Source organism: Scyliorhinus torazame, chromosome 2 (assembly GCF_047496885.1).
Source record: "Scyliorhinus torazame isolate Kashiwa2021f chromosome 2, sScyTor2.1, whole genome shotgun sequence".
Taxonomy (NCBI): domain Eukaryota; kingdom Metazoa; phylum Chordata; class Chondrichthyes; order Carcharhiniformes; family Scyliorhinidae; genus Scyliorhinus; species Scyliorhinus torazame.
The window spans coordinates 291,148,670-291,168,542 of record NC_092708.1 but is presented as its reverse complement, the minus strand read 5'-3'; the positions used below and the strand labels follow the sequence as shown (position 1 = coordinate 291,168,542).

General features: G+C 45.8%; 2 protein-coding genes across 11 annotated transcripts in view; one reads left to right on the top strand and one right to left on the bottom strand.

Moving 5' to 3' along the window:
• Positions 1-8,923, bottom strand: part of nubpl (nucleotide binding protein-like) — a 203,511-nt gene extending 194,588 nt beyond the window's left edge. For 6 of the 9 annotated variants that reach the window (XR_011937640.1, XR_011937639.1, XM_072488359.1 and 3 more), the window contains exon 1: positions 8,676-8,922. Coding sequence is in view for 5 of the 9 variants with exons in the window: in XM_072488359.1 (XP_072344460.1) it covers positions 8,676-8,819 (144 nt within the window). In the remaining 4 variants the exon portion in view is untranslated. Of the gene's footprint in view, positions 1-8,675 lie in introns of all 9 variants that reach the window. The other 3 variants (XR_011937644.1, XR_011937642.1, XM_072488397.1) reach the window with 1 other exon arrangement.
• Positions 8,924-19,873, top strand: part of LOC140399152 (myb/SANT-like DNA-binding domain-containing protein 2) — a 43,562-nt gene continuing 32,612 nt past the window's right edge. The window contains exons 1-2 of one of the 2 annotated variants that reach the window (XM_072488422.1): positions 8,924-9,750; positions 18,983-19,041. In XM_072488422.1, the coding sequence (XP_072344523.1) occupies positions 9,222-9,750; positions 18,983-19,041 (588 nt within the window). In that variant the 5' untranslated portion in view covers positions 8,924-9,221. The remainder of the gene's footprint in view (positions 9,751-18,982; positions 19,042-19,873) is intronic. The other variant, XM_072488413.1, reaches the window with a different exon arrangement.

The following is a 19,873-nucleotide window of genomic DNA, read 5'->3' as shown; positions in this document are numbered from 1 at the left end:
AGGCTGGAGGGAATGGAGGTCGTGTTGGTTAACGTGTATGCCCCAAACTGGGACGATGCGGGATTTATGAGACGAATGCTGGGACGTATACCGGACCTGGAGGTAGGAAACTTGATTTTAGGAGGGGACTTTAATACGGTGCTGGACCCGGGGCTAGATAGATCCAGCTCAAGGACCGGAAGAAGGCCGGCAGCGGCCAAGGTACTTAAGGGGTTTATGGACCAAATGGGGGGAGTGGATCCATGGCGATTTCTTAGACCTAGGGCTAGGGAGTATTCCTTCTTCTCCCATGTCCATAAAGTGTACTCCCGGATAGATTTTTTTGTTTTGGGAAGGTCGTTGATCTCTAGGGTGGAAGAAGCTGAGTACTCAGCCATAGCGGTTTCGGATCATGCCCCACATTGGGTGGACCTGGAATTAGGAGAGGAAAGGGAGCAGAGAACACTCTGGCGATTAGATGTGGGACTGATGGCGGATGAGGGAGTGTGTGCAAGAGTGCGGGGGTGTATTGAGAGATACCTGGAGGTCAATGACGACGGCGAGGTCCCTGTGGGAGTGGTATGGGAAGCACTAAAAGCGGTGGTCAGAGGAGAGCTGATCTCCATTGGGGCCCACAAAAGGAAAACAGAGGCCAAGGAAAGGGAAAGATTACTGGGGGAGATTTTAAGGGTGGATAGGGAATTTGCAGAGACCCCGGAGGAGGAATTGTACAGGGAGAGGAGACGACTCCAGACGGAATTTGACCTTCTGACCACCAGAAAGGCGGAGGTACTGTGGAGGAAGGCACAGGGGAGGAGGTATGAATATGGGGAAAAGGCGAGTCGCCTGTTGGCTCATCAATTGCGAAAGAGGGCAGCAGCGAGGGAAATAGGAGGAATTAGAGACGAAAGGGGAGACACGGTGCGAAGGGCAGGAAAGATAAACGAGGTGTTCAAGACCTTCTATGAGGAACTGTATAGGTCTCAACCCCCAGAGGGAGAGGAGGGGATGCGGCAGTTCCTGGACCAATTGAGGTTCCCGAAAGTGGAGGAGCGGGGGGTGGTAGGCCTGGGGGCACCGATTGGGGTGGACGAGGTTATTAAGGGACTGGGAAGCATGCAAGCAGGGAAGGCCCCAGGACCAGACGGGTTCCCGGTGGAGTATTACAGAAAATATGTGGACTTGTTGGCCCCGTTGATGGTGAGGACGTTCAATGAGGCCAGGAAAGGGGGGACTCTACCCCCGACGATGTCGGAGGCGACGATATCGTTAATTTTGAAGAGGGATAAAGATCCGTTGCAGTGCGGGTCCTATAGACCCATTTCATTGTTGAACGTGGACGCCAAATTGTTGGCAAAGGTACTGGCATCGAGGATAGAGGACTGTGTCCCGGGGGTGGTGCACGAAGATCAGACAGGGTTCGTAAAAGGGAGACAACTGAATGTTAACGTGCGACGACTATTAGGGGTGATAATGATGCCCCCAGTGGAGGGGGAGGCAGAGATAGTGGCGGCAATGGACGCAGAGAAGGCATTTGATAGGGTGGAGTGGGAGTATTTATGGGAAGTGTTAAGGAGGTTTGGGTTTGGGAACGGGTTTATTAGCTGGGTTAGACTTCTTTATGGGGCTCCAACGGCAAGCGTAGTTACAGGTCGACATAGATCGGAGTATTTCCGACTATATAGGGGAACAAGACAGGGATGCCCGCTGTCTCCATTGTTGTTCGCGTTGGCAATTGAACCTCTGGCCATGGCGTTGAGAGACTCCAGGAAATGGAGAGGGGTGATTAGAGGGGGAGAAGAACACCGAGTCTCGTTATATGCGGATGACCTATTGTTATACGTGTCGGACCCAGCGGGGGGAATGATAGAGGTTATGCGAATTTTGAGGGGGTTCGGGGATTTCTCGGGGTATAGGCTAAACATGGGAAAGAGTGAATTATTTGTGATACATCCAGGGGACCAGAGTAGAGAGATAGAAGGCTTGCCTCTAAGGAAAGTGGAAAGAAACTTCCGATACCTGGGGATTCAGATCGCTAGGAGCTGGGGAACCTTGCACAGACTTAATCTGACACGGTTGGTAGAACAAATGGAGGAGGACTTCAAGAGGTGGGACATGCAGCCTCTATCGCTGGCGGGCAGGGTGCAAGCAATTAAGATGATGGTCCTCCCGAGGTTCTTATTTGTATTTCAATGTCTCCCTATACTAATCACTAAGACCTTTTTTAATAAAATAGACAGGAGCATCACGAGCTTCGTGTGGGCAGGGAAAGTTCCGAGAGTAAGGAGGGGGTTCCTTCAGCGTAGTAGGGACAGAGGAGGATTGGCACTACCGAACTTGGGCGATTACTATTGGGCCGCCAATGTGGCAATGATACGTAAATGGATGATGGAGGGTGAGGGAGCGGCGTGGGAAAGACTGGAGAGAAAGTCCTGTAAAGGGACGAGTTTAGAGGCGCTGGTGACGGCGCCGCTACCGATCTCACCTAAAAAGTTTACCACGAACCCGGTGGTGGCGGCAACATTGAATATCTGGGGACAGTGGAGGCGACAGAGAGGGGTGCGGGGAGCCCTGGTGGGGTCCCCAATCAGGAACAACCATAGGTTCGCCCCAGGAAGAATGGATGGAGGATTTCAGAGCTGGTTCCAGTTGGGAATTAGGAGGGTGGGAGATTTATTTATAGATGGGACTTTTGCGAGCTTGGGAGCATTGGAGGAAAAGTATAAGTTGCCCCGGGGAAATTTCTTGAGATATATGCAGGTGAGGGCATTTACTAGACAACAGGTGAGGGAATTTCCATTGCTCCCGACACAGGGGATACAGGACAAGGTGCTTTCAGGGGTGTGGGTCGGAGAGGGCAAGGTGTCAGAGATTTACCGAGAGATGAGGGAAGAGGGGGAGGAGTCGGTGGGCGAACTAAAAGGAAAGTGGGAAGAAGAACTAGGGGAGGAGATAGAGGAGGGTATGTGGGCTGATGCCCTAAGCAGGGTAAATTCCTCTTCCTCATGCGCCAGGCTTAGCCTGATTCAATTTAAGGTGCTACATAGAGCACACATAACGGGAGCAAGATTGAGCAGGTTCTTTGGAGTGGAGGACAAATGTGGGAGGTGTGGCGGGAGCCCGGCAAATCACGCACATATGTTTTGGGCATGCCCGGCACTGGAAGGGTATTGGAAGGGAGTGACGGGAGTGATTTCGCGGGTGGTGAAGGCCCGGGTCAAACCAGGCTGGGGGTTAGCTCTATTTGGAGTTGCGGAAGAGCCGGGAGTGCAGGAGGCGAAAGAGGCCGACGTTGTGGCCTTTGCGTCCCTAGTAGCCCGGCGCAGGATCCTACTCGTGTGGAAGGAGGCGAAACCCCCCGGACTGGAGGCCTGGGTAAATGATATGGCGGGGTTCATTAAACTGGAGCAGATAAAGTTTGCCCTGAGAGGATCGGCTCAAGGGTTCACCAGGCGGTGGCAGCCATTTCTCGACTACCTAGGGGAACGTTAGAGGGAAGACAGATGACCAGCAGCAGCAACCCAGGGGGGGGGGAGGGGGGGTTTAGTTTAGGTCAAAGATAAAGGGGTTTTGTTACTTGTGTATTGTTTAAAATTTCTGTATTGTTATTGTTGCGTTTGCTTTGTAAGAGGGGAAAAATTGTTGTTTGGGAAAAAAATTTCAATAAAACATTTATAAAAAAAAAAATAAGGGTGGGACCTGTACGAAAGGTAAACGGCTTTTGCACTATGTTTATGGTTTCATGTATATTGTTTATTTTGTTGTTGTCACCATACCAGAAATACCTCAATAAAATGTTTATTAAAAAAAAAACATCGTAAAATGGTATTCCCTCTCATACACGGTAGAAGCCCTATTGCAATACTCTGCAGTGTCGCTCAGGCACTTTGACTTTGAAAATGGCGAAGGAGAGCCTCCCGCTCCCCGATGTATACAGTCCGAACCCCTTTTGTTGGACTTCAACAGACCCCACACTCTTTTTGAACCCTCTTCTCATAAATAAAGTTTGTGTTTCGATAAATGTAATAAGTTGAAATGAAATGAAAATCGCTTATTGTCACAAGTAGGCTTCAAATGAAGTTACTGTGAAAAGCCCCTAGTCGCCACATTCCGGCGCCTGTTAGGGGAGGCTGTTACGGGAATTGAACCGTGCTGCTGGCCTGCCTTGGTCTGCTTTCAAAGCCAGCGATTTAGCCCTGCGCTAAACAGCCCCTAGTTAAGTAGGAATGTAATGCTGCCATCATTAAAAAATGTTGTACTGTAATACAAGTTCTTTTTGGTTATGAGCTAGCAGCATAAGTGTAGTTTAGGTAAGGACCGTTAGAGGTTCTCCTTTGTGTAAAGAAGTTAAATGAATGATGAAATGTTGTAGTGCCCCCTTTGGAATTTATGAATGTGTGATGTATTAAAAACTTAGGTAAATGCTCCAATACATAGGACAGAGTAGTGTAGAACCTGCCCTTGACTAAGGGTACCCGGCACACCAAAGAACAGATGAAGGGTCAGTATTGTAATCCACCACGCTTCACGTTTAGGGAGGCTTCCAGCGTCCCGGATGGCTTCATCTGCAGAAAGTGCACCCAACTGGAGCTCCTCACAGACCGCATGGTTCGGTTGGAGCAGCAATTGGATGCACTTAGGAGCATGCAGGTGGCGGAAAGCGTCATAGATCGCAGTTATGTAAATGTGGTCACACCCAAGGTGCAGGCAGAGAAATGGGTGACCACCAGAAAGGGCAGGCAGTCAGTGCAGGAATCCCCTGTGGTTGTCCCCCTCTCGAACAGATACCCCTTTGGATACTGTCGGGGGGGATAGCCTATCAGGGGAAAACAGCAGTAGCCAGAGCAGTGGCACCACGGCTGGCTCTGATGTTCAGAAGGGAGGGTCAAAGCGCAGAAGAGCAATAGTAATAGGGGACTCTATAGTCAGGGGCACAGATAGGCGCTTCTGTGGAAGTGAAAGAGACCCCAGGATGGTATGTTGCCTCCCTGGTCCAGGGTCCAGGATGTCTCCGAACGGGTAGAGGGCATCCTGAAGGGGGAGAGCAAACAGGCAGAGATTGTTGTACATATTGGTACTAACGACATAGGCAGGAAGGGGCATGAGGTCCTGCAGCAGGAGTTCAGGGAGCTAGGCAGAAAGTTAAAAGACAGGACCTCGAGGGTTGTAATCTCGGGATTACTCCCTGTGCCACTTGCCAGTGAGGCTAGAAATAGGAAGATAGAGCAGCTAAACACGTGGCTAAACAGCTGGTGTAGGAGGGAGGGTTTCCATTATCTGGACCACTGGGAGCTCTTCCGGGGCAGGTGTGACCTGTATAAGAAGGACGGGTTGCATCTAAACCGGCGAGGCATAAATATCCTGGCCGCGAGGTTTGCTAGTGTCACACGGGAGGGTTTAAACTAGTATGGCAGGGGGGTGGGCACGGGAGCAATAGGTCAGAAGGTGAGAGCATTGAGGGAGAACTAGGGAATAGGGACAGTGGGGCTCTGAGGCAGAGAAGACAGGGAGACGTTGCTGAACACAGCCGGTCTGGTGGCCTGAAGTGCATATGTTTTAATGCAAGAAGTATTACAGGTAAGGCAGATGAACTTAGAGCTTGGATTAGTACTTGGAACTATGATGTTGTTGCCATTACAGAGACCTGGTTGAGGGAAGGGCAGGATTGGCAGCTAAACGTTCCAGGATTTAGATGTTTCAGGCGGGATAGAGGGGAATGTAAAAGGGGAGGCAGAGTTGCGCTACTGGTTCGGGAGAATAGTTCGGGGCCCCGCAAGGCTGCGTACTTAGCCCCCTACTATACTCCTTATACACACACGAAGCTACGGCAAAATTTGGTTCCAATCCAAGTTTGCTGATGACACAAACATAGTGGGTCTGATCTCGAACAACGATGAGTCAGAATACAGGAGGGAGATAGAGAACCTAATGATGTGGTGTAATGACAACAATCTCTCCCTCATCATCAGCAAAACTAAGGAGCATGTCATCGATTTCAGGAAGCAAAATATTGTACACACTCCTGTCTGCATCAATGGTGCCAAGGTGGAGATGGTTGATAGCTTCAAATTTGTAGGTGTACACATCAACAATCTGTCCTGGTACACTCAGGTCGACGCTACGACCTAAAAAGCACAACTGCGCCTATACTTCCTCAGGAAATTATGGAAATTCGGCATGTCCACATTGACTCTTAACAATTTTTACAAATGCACCATGGAAAGCATCCGATCTGGCTGCATCACAGCCTGTTATGGCAGCTGCTCGGTCCAAGACCGTAAGAAATTAGATTTTGGATTGGATTGGATTTGTTTATTGTCACATGTACCGAGGTACAGTGAAAAGTATTTTTCTGCGAGCAGCTCAACAGATCATTAAGTACATGAGAAGAAAAGGGAATAAAAGAAAATACATAATAGGGCAACACAACATATACAATGTAACTACATAAGCACTGGCATCGGATGAAGCATACAGGGTGTAGTGTTAATGAAATCAGTCCATAAGAGGGTCATTTAGGAGTTGTGAACACAGCCCAGTCCATCACGTGAAACCGCCTCCCATTCGGTGACTCTGTCTACACCTCGCCCTGCCTTGGGAAAGCAGGCAGCATAATCAAAGATCCTTCCAACTCTTGTTATTCTCTCTTCCATCGGGCAAGAGATACAAAAGTCTGAGAACACGCACTAACAGATTCAAAAACAGCTTCTTCCCCATTGTTATCAGACTCTTATGGACTGAACTGATCATTCCACGTATCTTTTCTACGGAGTAGTAATACACTCCGTATGTTTCACCCGATGCCTGTGTCTATATATTTACATTATCTATCGTATTCTTTCCAAATGTATGGAACGATCTGTCTGGACTGTATGCAGAACAATACTTTCCACTGTACCTTGGTAGACGTGACAATAAACCCAAATCCAAAACCAATCTCTTTAGTCATCTACCCGAACATCTCCTTGTATGGTTCAATGTCAATTTTCTGTTTTAAATGCTCCTGTGAACCACCTTAACATGAATTTATATAATGCCTTTAACATAACACAAGTTGCTGTGTTAGCTAACTCCACACCAATCTTCTCTTCATGCTCACTGGATAAATGATTGCAAGTCAGATACTCAGCAGGTCAGGCAACATCAGTGGAGAAAAACAAGAGCGCACAGGTCGCTGACCGCTTGAGAGTTCGAAAAAGCAATGGATCCAAAACATGAGTGTTGCCAGTATTCACGTTATCTCAGATTTTCAACGACTGTCATATTTTGCTTTTTGGATTCAACACTTCCATTCAGAAAAATTTAAGTAACTGATTTCGATATATTTTCATTAATGTGTTGGTAATAAGATTTAGACTTTCACAAGATTCTTACCAATTGAGTAAGATTATTGTGTAATCTTCATTATTGCTAACTAAACATTCTTGAAGCAGTTTCACATTGAATCACATCAACCGCGTACTTTAGTGTGAAATTAGCCGGCTCAGTAAAACTTACTACCGAAGGGCAACTTATTCTGTGGTAAAATGACATGCATCCTTTTAAGGAATATACAGTGAATGGTAGAACCCTCAAGAGTATTGAAAGTCAGAGAGATCTAGGTGCACAGGTCACTGAAAGGGGCAACACAGGTAGAGAAGGTAGTCAAGAAGGCATACGGCATGCTTGCCTTCATTGGCCGGGGCATAGAGTATAAGAATTGGTAAGTCATGTTGCAGCTGTATAGAACCTTAGTTAGGCCACACTTGGGAGTATAGTGTTCAATTCTGGTCGCCACACTACCAGAAGGATGTGGAGGCTTTAGAGAGGGTGCAGAAGAGATTTACCAGAATGTTGCCTGGTATGGAGGACATTAGCTATGAGGAGCGGTTGAATAAACTCGGTTTGTTCTCACTGGAACGATGGAGGCTGAGGGGCGACCTGATAAGAAGTCTACAAAATTATGAGGAGCATAGACAGAGTGGATAGTCAGAGGCTTTTCCCCAGGGTAGAGGGGTCAATTACTAGGGGGCATAGGTTTAAGGTGCTTGGGGCAAGGTTTAGAGGAGGTGTACGAGGCACGTTTTTTAACAGTGGATAGTGGGTGCCTAGAACTCACTGCCGGAGGTGGTGGAAGCAGGGACGATAGTGACATTTAAGGGGCATCTTGACAAATACATGAATAGGATGGGAATAGAGGGATACGGACCCAGGAAGTGTAGAAGATTTTAGTTTAGACGGGCAGCATGTTCGGCGCAGGCTTGGAGGGCCAAAGGGCCTGTTCCTGTTCTGTACTTTTCTTTGTTCTTTTGGCTAAGATCAAGCGAAGCGCTTCTTGGCCTTTTGGCTAAGATGAGCGTGGGATCAGGTGTAATGCCTAGATCTCATATGTCTCTCTTGTAGAGACCATGAATTGGATTTAATTTGAATTGTTTTTTGGAGCAGGCAAGGAGTTGGATTAGGGGTTCGCCCCTGTCCACATTCCGAGCTCTGGCTTTGTAAGTCTAATGGATAAAAAAAACATGAATTAATATATGCCCCAAAGTAGTGGCATTGACCGACAGTTTAAATCGGAGGTGGACGAGTTAATTGTGATCAAGTGCAAGAGATTTAAGCACGACACGATTTATTACACTGTCTCCTGAGGGACAACCCCAGTATCACAGGTCGTGAGATGGTCAGTGGGCGGAGGCGGGAAGCCTTTAGGTGATACTCACCCAGACCTTCGGCGCAGAGGTTGCCAAGGGCGGACCCTGCAGAATGTGACACACGGCCGGCCATCGTTCGCAGACTCGGTGCAGCCGAGCCCTGGCGGAGCTGCACATCTTCTGCGCGGAATTCGCGCGCGCCAACCCGAGCATTTATATCAGCATGTCGCTGAGCCTCGCGCACAATTACAGTTAGGGAAACAAGCAGCCTTCACATTTACTCCCCCCCCGGGCGCCCCCGGCGGTAAAATGACGGATTTCCGGCGCCCGGCTGCCGACACGCCCCGCTGACGTCACGACGCCAGGAAGTGGTCATGACGCCGGCGTCTACCCATGGTTCTCAGAGGGGGCAAATTTGAAGGGGCCTTTCATGTGAGCCGTTTGTTTAAATCTCGGGGCTTTTCTTTGGTGTTTTGTTTTGCTGCATTCCTTGCTGTTTATTTGGGGCGGGCCGCAGCGTGGCCGCCCTGGAGCTGCTCGCTGGACGGAGTTGGGAGGTTTTCGTGTTGTTTATTTTGTTGACGGTCTCCGGGGCGCCGGCAGCTTGGATTTCCAATGATGTCGGAGGTGAGGTCTGAACGCGGTGCCCTGTGGTCCGATGCCGAGACCCTGGCGCTGATCGCTGTGTGGAGCGAGGAGAACGTGCAGACGGCGCTGGACGAGCAGCTCCGCAACAGCCACGTTTTTAAGTTCATCTCCTTGCAGCTGCTGGACCAAGGTTACATCCGCACCCCGGAGCAGTGCCGCATCCGCATCAAGGGGCTGAAGAGGAAATACACCCTGGCCAAGGACAGCATCAAGCGGGGCTGCAGCGCCAGCGGGAGGAAGATTTGCCGCTTCTACGAGCAGCTCGATGTGGTGCTCGGTTCCCGGGTAGCCAGCGAGCGGCCCGTACTTATGGACGCAATCCCCACAACGGGTGAGTCGCAGGATATCAAAGAGGAGCAGAGCAGTCCGCACTCGGATATCAGTCAAAGGGTTGAATGCCGGAATGGCCATTGTTCTTCCGAGGAGCCCGATCTCTCGTTGGGGGAGACCAGCAGCCGGCAGTTTGAACCGCAACCCTCGACCAGTGCTTTCTGTAGTAAGTATTTTTCTTTCTTTTTTTTCCTTTTCATTGGTTCAAAACGTACAGAATTATATTTCAAATGAGAAATCCTGGAATGTCCGGATCATGCAGTTGTCATATAACAAAAAGCAGGTCAAGCGCCAGGCTGCAATTGCGTTTGTGACAAGAAATTCAAGCCGGGCAAATGTAAACAATGCTCTGATTATAACGGAACTTGTGTGTAAATGCCCTCGGTTTGCCATACCTTTCTAAATGTCACGAGCAATGACAAAGCTGTTGGTCAATATTAGGTAAATAATAGAATAGATGATCAGTAGAAAATTTGAGTATGTTTACAGTAATATATTCAGCATGGGTAGATTCAGCATAATCAACTTCTTGACTACTATATGCGGTGTCCCAGGGATTGGTGTTGGACTGCTCCTGGATCAACCACTTGGATTCAGAAACTCAATGAAAAGTGGTTAAAGATCGAAATAATGTCTAACGAGGTGAAGAAGAGTTGATCCTGGGAAGACAGCTTAGGAATTGCAAAATGAGGTGAAAAGATTTGAAGGTGGCAGAATTATAGCCACCAAAGCTTGACACGAATAAGCATAAAGCACAACATTGAGCGGAAAAAGCCATGATAAGCATCAAAAATATTGATGATGAAAAAGATCTAGATGCTCAACTTTTTTAACCACTGTAGAGCAGCACTCAAGAAATCAGATAGACTTGTAAACCAGAGTGCAAGCTATACTAGACCTTGTATTGTGTAACAAGATAGGATTAATTGATAAACTCATGATGAAGGCACCCCTAGATATATTGAATTTTGCATTCGGTTTGAGGGAGAGAAAAGTGTATCTAAGGCTAGTATTTTGAACTTAAATAGGGGCAATTGTAAGGGCATGAAAGTGGAGCTAGTAAGTGAACTGGTGAATTAGATTAAGCGATGGGTCAATGGAGATGCAGTGGCAGATGTTTAAAGGGATATTCCAGAATACATCGAACGAGAGAGAAATTTCAAGGAGGCACCCACCATCTGTGGTTAACTAAAGAAGTTAGAGACAGTATCTGACTTGAATCAAAAACATCTAATTTCGCAAAGACAGGTGGCAGATCAGAAGATTGGACAGAATATAAAGAACAGCGAACAATCTCAAAGATTGATAAGGAGGGAAAAGTACATTACTAGAGAAGGATAGCTGGAAATATAAAGACAGATTTACTATCTGTATATGTATAGATATTTAAATAGATGAGTTAAGAAAGTGAGTTGATCCTATAGAAAGCCCATCTATGGAATTGATAATGGAAAGTAGGGAGATGACGGATGAATTGAACAGGTATTTCCTTCACCAAGGATACAAGTAACATCCGAGAAATAGCTGTAAATTGGGAAATGGAGGGAGGAATTCAGAAAAATTTGAAAGAGATATTGTGCAAATTGTTGGAGCTGTGGGCTGACAAATCATCAAGTCTGGATGGATTCCATCCTAGGGTGGCAGTTTTCAAACTTTTCGGGGACCCGTTTTTTGCCAACTGGCTGACCTTTGGGTCCCAAGACGGCTGACCTTCAGGACCCACACCACATTCGCTTACCCATCTATCCTACACCAAGACAGTATTTGGGACACTGAAATTTTCTTGCACCAGGCAAGGGAGAGAAAGAAAATCATCTAGTTTTCCTGTTCTTAATCACTAGCCAGTAGCCCCAGGCGCATTAAATTTAAGTTAGTATTGAATGAGGACAGGATTGGACTTGCCAGTGATGTCCTCCTTTCTGTAAAAGTTCACTGTTCAGGGTCACACATTTTATTCATGAGAGATATTGGAGGGTTGCCAACAATTGTGAACCTGTATTCATTGTGGAACACTGCCTTGAGGAAGAGGAAGGAGCAGCGCTCCGAAAGCTAGTGACATCGAAACAAACCTGTTGGACTTTAACCTGGTGTTGTAAGACTTCGTACTGTGCTCACCCCAGTCCAATGCCGGCATCTCCATATTGAGGAAGAAAAGAAGCAAAGGAAGATGACTGAGGAGAGGAGAACAAATATCATTGGGAGAGAGCCATATGCGGTTCTTGTGATTAGAACAGCCATAAATCTGACTATTGTATTAAAATCTTGAGTTATAATTACTCAAATGTAATACAATTACTTGATGCAAGTTTATTCAACTTCAAAATACACTATTAGAAACCAATTAATCAGTATTGATAAATCATGACAACACTAAAACTGTCCCACAGACAACTGACAAACTAACTGTTCTGGTTGTCTTTAATCACACAGAATGGGAGCAGCATGGTGGTGCAGTGGTTGGCACACTGCATAAGGCGCTGAGGACCCGGGTTCAATCCCGGCCCTGGGTCACTGTTTGTGTGAAGTTTGCACATTCTCCCTGGATGGCCACACTAAATTGTCCCTTAATTGGAAAAAAATAATTGGGTGCTCTTTTTCTTTTTTTTTTAATCGGACAGAATGGACATTGAACAATGTTTTCTCAGATTAATTATTTTCTCAGATATTCAATTGTGGCAATGTGATGTCTCCCCAACCAGAAGACATGCCATTGATGGCAGCCGATTCCCTTTCACCGAAGGTGCCTCCATGGCATCGCTGGCACACACGCTGTTGGCCCATCAGCTGCAACCAACTGCAAGGGTAGCAGCGGTCCTATGCACATGGTGCGTAAAATGGACCCCCTTGATGTTGAAATGTGGACGCTGTCCCTATTTGGACAGGGCTTCCAGAGGTGTTTTTTTAATTCGCCACCTCCGGAAGATTGCTTCCACCATCCTCTGCATCTCTTCCAGGTGCCCAATCCACCCAGGAAAATTCGCAGTGACATGGTGTAGTTTCAGAAGCAGGCATCTGTTTTGGTAAACTGACTGCACTATTGGTATAATTTCCAATTAGAACACACCTTTCAAGTTGGTACGCTTTGATTACAATGAGCCAGGAAAATAGAAATACTGCTTGGAATAGAATTGCAAAACAAAATGTGCAGAATGATACTGAAAATGGTAGCCTGACTACATGTTAAAGGAAAGCCGGGACGATCAATATTCCACAGCCTGATACATGTTCTGCTTTCTGTTATAGGCAAAAGTCTTAAACGGCAGTACCAGTTTTCTACGGTGCTGCATGAATTGTACAATGTGTGATGGCTTAAAATCTGATTATTGTAAGAGAGTTAAAGGGTATGAACATTTATATTAGCTAAGTAACCGCACCACAGGACATTTCATAGTCTTGTGTTATTACTAGTCCAAAAACTGCTGTGAAGGAAGATACAGAAACACTAATTAGCGCACAATTGCTGGTGTGTCAGGGAATATATAAAATGACTGCCAGTAAAGGCCGCCAGCAGTAGCTCAGAGCTTGGAGAAGGTGGAGGTTTAAATGTTGCCTTGGCATTGATAACCAGTCCGTATTCAAACACCTCCACCGACATTCGGCCTTTAAAAACATTGGGTGTATGTCAGTACAGTATCTCTCGTCCTAATGGGGGGGGTGTTCTGGGTTTTGAAAATACGTGGGACAGGACTGTGAGCGCTCTGTCGTACTTACAGTCAAGTCATTAATATTTGATGCAATATTTGTCGGTATTTGCAAATTGTCAAACACGCAGAGTATCTTCCCTTTTCTGTTGAAAACTAGTGAGAAGTTTTATTTGAGGCATGTGTGAGTTCTTTTTACAATTCAGACAAACCAAATCTGTCTCATGTTTTTCATTTGTGAAACTGCGATTAGATCCCAGTTGGTTTAATGCACCTTGAGTGGGGAAGTTCCAGTTTCCCAGTCTTATCCTCACCAAGTTGGAGCAAATTGGAAACAGTTCCTGTCCTGACACACAGGCCGGCCAGTGGTGTTAACTCTGAGCTTTATTTTGAGTTGATGGATTGTTAAATTCTTGTTTTGACAGGGGAGCAGCTTGAAATCATAGAATCCCTAGCATCTCCCTGTGAATTACCAAATTGTTACAAACTGCAGGCTCCGCAACCCTTCTGATACCCGCCTGTGGCTCACTCTTGGGTCACAACCAGCACTTTGAAAAACCATGTCCTAAGATCTTGAAAGTAGTGGCTAAGATAGTTGATGTGTTGCTTTTAATGCTCCAAAATTCCCTAGATTAGGGAGAGGTGCCATTTGATTTGGAAAATAGAAATTGTAACTCATTTATTCAAAATGCAAAGGAGGTAGGAAGCAGGAGCCTAACATCTCATCATAGGGGAAATGTTAGAAGTTTTTTGTTAAAGATTGTTATGGCAGGGAATTTAGAAAAATTCACGGTAATCAGGCAAAGTCAACATGGCTTTGTGAAAGGATAATCATTTTTAACCAATTTATTGAGATCTTCGAAGAAGTCCCATATGCTGTGGGTACTGTACTTAGATTTCCAAAGGGGCTTTTTGATGAGGTGCCACATCAAAGTTATTGTGGAAACTAAAAGCTCCTGGTGCTGGGGATAACATATTGATGTGGATAGAAGATTAGCTAGCTAACAGGAATCAGAGAGTTGGCATAACTTGATCTTTTTCTGGTTGGTAGGATGTAAAGAATGGTGTGCCATAGGGATCAGTGATGAGGCCGTACCTTTTTACAATTCATGGAAATGACTAGCATGAAGGGATCAAAGGTATGGTTGTGAAATTTGCTGACGACACAAAGATAAGTAGGAAATTAAGTTGAAGAGGGCATTAATAGACTTCAAAGGGTCATAAATAGGTCTGAGTCGGCAAAGATCTGGCAAATGGAATATTATGCGAGAAAATGTGAATTGGTGTATTTTGGCAGGAAAAATTAGAAATAAACCTATCTAAATGATGAGAGATTTCAGAGCTCTGAGATTCAGACACATCTGGGTGGCCTGGTGCATGAATCACAAAAGGCTAGTATGCAGGGACAGCAAGTAATTTGGAAAGCTAGTAGAAGGTTTTTGTTTATTGTGAAGGGAATTGATTTCGAATGGTTATGCTCAGTTGTACAGGGCACTGGTGAGACCATCTGGAGTACTGTGTACAGTATTGGTCTCCTTATTTAAGGAATGATGTAAATTAATTATAAGCGGATTGTTTTATGAGAAAAGGTTTCTATGGGGCTGATTTAGCTCACTGGGCTAAATCGCTGGCTATTAAGGCAGGCCAGCAGCACAGTTCAATTCCCGTACCAGTCTCCCCGAACAGGCGCCGGAATGCGGCGACTAGGGGCTTTTCACAGTAACTTCATTTGAAGCCTACTCGTGACAATAAACGATTTTCATTTTTCATTTCAAAAGGTGCGCCAAGTAATGCGTGTATCCACTGGAGCTTAGGAGAGTGCGAGGCAAATTGACTGAAACCTTTAAGATCCTGAGGAGTCTTGATGGTTGGATGTGGAGTGGGTATTTCCTCTTGTGGCAGAATCTAGAACTAGGGGCCACTGCTTGAAAATAAGGGCCACTCATTTAATACATGAGGAGAATTTTTTTCTCTCAGAAGGTCATGTGTCTCTGGAACTCTCTTCCTCAAAAGGCAGTGGAAACAGAATCTTTAAATATTACGGCAGAGCTAAATAGATTCTTGATCAAAAAGGGGGTGAAAGGTTATCGGGGGTAGGAAAGAATGTGGGGTTGAGGTCACAATCAGATCAGCCATGATCTTATTGAATGGTGCAGCACTCTCAAGGGGTCAACTTCTCCTAATTCATACATTCATTTGTATGTTTTTGTGTAAACTGTATAGCTTAAACATGTAAATGAGGAAAAATAATGCTCTGAAGGAGTTTTAGTCAGACCACAGCTTGGGAATTGTGTCCACTCTGCTCACTAAAGCTTAGGCAGACATGAAATCACTTGAGGCCATATGAACAGTAAATAACAAGACCTGAAGTGTTGAAGATCACAAGAGCTGAGTTATGAGGAAAGACTGTTGAATCTTGGAAACTGTATCCTTGAAGGGAGGAAATTGAAAGGTATGTAAAGTAACAAAGTAAATGGACAAGGAAAATCCGTATATTCGCTAAGTTATGTTCCAAACTTAAGACAAGGGGACATTGGTATAAGAAAGAACAAAGAAAAGTACAGCACAGGAACAGGTCCCTCGGCCCTCCAAGCCTGTGCCGACTATGCTGCCCATCTAACCTAAAATTTCTACACATCCGGGGTCCATTATCCCTCTATTCCCATCCTATTCATGTATTTGTCAAGATGCCCGTTAAACATCACTATTATACCTGCTTCCACCTTCTCCGGCAGCGAGTTCCAGGCACCCATTACCCACTGTGTAAAGAAAATGTCCCTCGCACATCTCCTCTGAACTTTGCCCCTCGCACCTTAAACCTATGTACCCCTGTAATTGACTTTTCCACCCTGAGAAAAAGCTTCTGATTATCCACTCTGTCCATGCCCCTCATAATTTTGTAGACTTCTATCAGGTCGCCCCTCAACCTCCGTCATTCCAGTGAGAACATAGAACATACAGTGCAGAAGAAGGCCATTCGGCCCATCAAGTCTGCACCGACCCACTTAAGCCCTCACTTCCACCCTAACCCAATAACCCCTCCTAAACTTTTTGGTCACTAAGGGCAATTTATCATGGCCAATCCACCTAACCTGCACGTCTTTGGACTGTGGGAGGAAACCGGAGCACCCAGAGGAAACCCACGCAGACACGGGGAGAATGTGCAGACTCTGCACAGACAGTGACCCAACGGGGAACAAACGATTAAACTCCATCTGCCATCTCTCCGCCCAAGTCTCTAACCGATCTGTACCCTCTGACAATCCTCATCGCGATCCACAGTTCCACCAACCTTTGTGTCATCAATACACTTGAAGGTTCTGCCATTTACTAAATATTTCCCACATGTAAAGGCAAATTTGAGTTAGATGTCAACAAGTTCTTCTGCAAAGAATGTTCAGTACATGGAATAAACTTCCAATTAGAATAGTGGCAGCATAAACAAGTTGGGAAAATGTATACGCTGCAATGGCACATGCTGGGGTATGGGGTGGAGAAGTGCACACTTATTTCATGATAGATGTACTCCGATGCCGGGGGAGGTAGTGGAAGCAAATACGAATGTGACTTTTTAAGGGGCGTCTTGACAAATACATAAATAGGATGAGAATAGAGGGATATGGTTCCCGGAAGGGTAGGGTTTTTTAGTTCAGATGGGTAGCATGGTCGGTGCAGGCCTGGAGAACCGAAGGGCTGTTCCTGTGCTGTAATTTGTTCTTTGATGGGCCGCATGTCTTTTTACTCTTGAATTATTTTGTTATCTTGCAGAACAAGGCTGTAAAGGTGGATATATATAAATGGTGGCTGTGATGAAGCATTATAATTCTTGAGGAGCAATGTGGCTGAAAAATAATTTTGAAATATTAAAAGCTGGTAGAAACAGGAAAGCCAACATTGGCCCATAAGTTACTGGTTCCCCAGTGTCCTATTTCAGGAGTACCCCAGTGGTGCGCTGGGGAATCTCGCGCAAGTTTCCACTTAAGGGTTTGCCTGGCAATTACTAACTCCTCTGGACAATTGGGCTGGGAACCATCCAACAGAAATTATTTAAAGTGCTAATTTGGGATGGTTCTGCCAGTTTTACCCTGATAGTTACTCTGAAAGAGATGGAAAAAAATATTTCTAACGTCAGAGTAATTTATTTAAACACCCAGACCTAACCTCGCATGGGACACCCAGTATGCACACGACCAAAGGGGACCTACCACACCCTGTCCCCCTTTGGCCGGCATCTGCCCCCTTCCCTGCCTCCTCCATGGTATCCCTCTTTCCCCCCCCCCCCCCCCCCCCCAATTGCCTGCACTACCTACCTTTGAAACATACCATCTCCCTTTAAGTTGTCCCATTAAACATCCCCTTTACAGCAGCTAGTGCGTTCTTTTCTTTGCGCTCCAGTTAGTCCATGCTGATGTAGCCTGGGGCGTGCTTAGCTGCTTCCCCCTCACCCAGTCTGAGTGAGGAAGGTTGGGCGAGACCGGGGTTTTAGAATTACATCGAAGGTAAGTTAATCTAGATTGCCATCTGAGAAATTATGGGCCAATAAATCTGCATGGTGAAGTATTTATTAATGTTGAAGGAAAGGAATACTGAAGTACAAGATTGTTTATTGAACAAGAGACTGGATTCTTCAACCAACCATGTTCTAAACTGTGATGGAGGGTAAACGAACCCTGAATTGTCTGAATTCTGTTTCTCTGCCAATGTTGCTTGCCTTGCTGAATATTTTACCTCTGCTACTGAAGGTGGGCAGAGGTACTGTTTTCTCCTCTGTTCCTCTTCTTCCGTTCTCTGCCCAAAGGCAGGTTCCACCCACAGCAGCAGAACTTAGACCATGGGTAGAGCAAGGAAGCAGATCCCATATCCACTCCAAACAGAACATGGATCGTTCCAGACCAGAGCTCCCTCTCCCTGCCAAAGAGTAAGGGGCTGGATTCAACCTTATACCCGACAAGGGAGATCCCTCTCCCCACCAGAGAGTAAGGGACCAGATTTGAACCTTGTTTGCAGCAAAGGAGCTCTGCTGCCAAAGTGTAAGGGACTGGATTAGATCCTTGCATCCAGCGAAGGAGCTCCCTCCGTCTGCCAGAGATTAAGGGACTGGATTTTAACCTTGTACCCGGCAAAGGAGCTCCCTCTCCCCTCCAGAGAGTATGGGAGCTTCCAGCCAACTGAGTCAACCCACCATCCAAGGAGTTTGCGTAGCTGTGACAACATGCACTTTTGCATGCATCTGGTAACCTTCAGCTATGGATAGTGATGGGAGAGGCGCCAACTTCTTTCCCATTTCATGGATGACCAGGAATCTCTCCTGTTCTTACTGCCTCACACTGGCGTATATTGGAAGGATTTATAAATGAATGCTCAACCTACTTGAACTTGAACCCAGAGCTTCTCAGAGGTAGGGACGCCATCACTGCGCCACAGATCTGTTAGTCTATTTGTCTGTAAACAATATACCTAATGGATGGATTCCAATGAAACTTGGCACACAAGCCATGGCCCAAGAAAGAACTAATTAGGTTTTGGCAAAGATGTGGAGGCTGGAGTTATAGGATCCGTTTACACTGGGAGAAGGGGCAAACTTACTTTCTTTAGAATGTTGTGAGTTTTATTTCAAATGTTGGTGATTGTTTTAGAATATTGTGGATTATCTCGGCTACTGTGGTGCACTTTGTCTTGAGTTTTCAGAACAGGTTGTTGGTTGTGGATTGGCCTGAGTGAGATGGAAGTTCTTAATAAAAAGATTTATCTTTTCAGCTTTGCAGTTACAGAGCATCAACCAGGCAGGGAAAAGCCTCAAGAAAGAGCTGGCGAAGGTATGTGCTCTACCGAGTGTCCACTTCACTTGTCTGTTTTTGTTTTTAGAGTTGCTCAGGATTTCTAGATGTGAAATCTATGGATAAATTTATACCAGAAGGGAAAGTATGAGTTTAATACACAAATACTCCTGATGTCAGTCAATTTTGCTGAAGAATATTGGCAGTTGTCACCTAATATTCAGTTGCTTTACTGTTATGTGATTCTGATGAGTCTGTAATTGCCATTTATAGTTGCAACTTTTAATAAATTTTAGTCCAAGGGAAATTGTGTTTGAAGGTGATGTCGATGGTGTGCCAGGCCTATTTTGTATTGGATAAGGGATACAGTTATCTGTATCTTGATTAAGGGGAGACGGTGGCATAGTGGTATTGTTGCTGGACCCAGGTTAATGATCTGGGGACCCAGGTTCAAATCCCACCACAGCAGATGATGAAATTTAAATGCCTACTCCGTTGTATTGAACCGCTACGAAAACATAAAAAAGGAATGAAATCGGACGGACTACCCAACATCAAACCAGGCACCGGAAACAACAACGGCAAACTCGTACCTGCCGACCCTGCAAAGTCCTCCTTACTAACATCTGGGGGCTTGTCCCAAAGTTGGGAGAGCTGTTTTACAGACTGGTTTTATTTTTAACAAACAATTTTATTGAGGTATTTTTTGGCCTTGTAAACAGTTACAGATAACAGAAATGTGCAAACATCAATATAAAACCAATACTTGAATCAAACCATACTGCACATGCCTGCTCCTCTACCCTAGACACTACCCGCCTATTTATCCCTCCTACTCTACTCTAATCCCCCCGCTGACGTTCACTCTCCC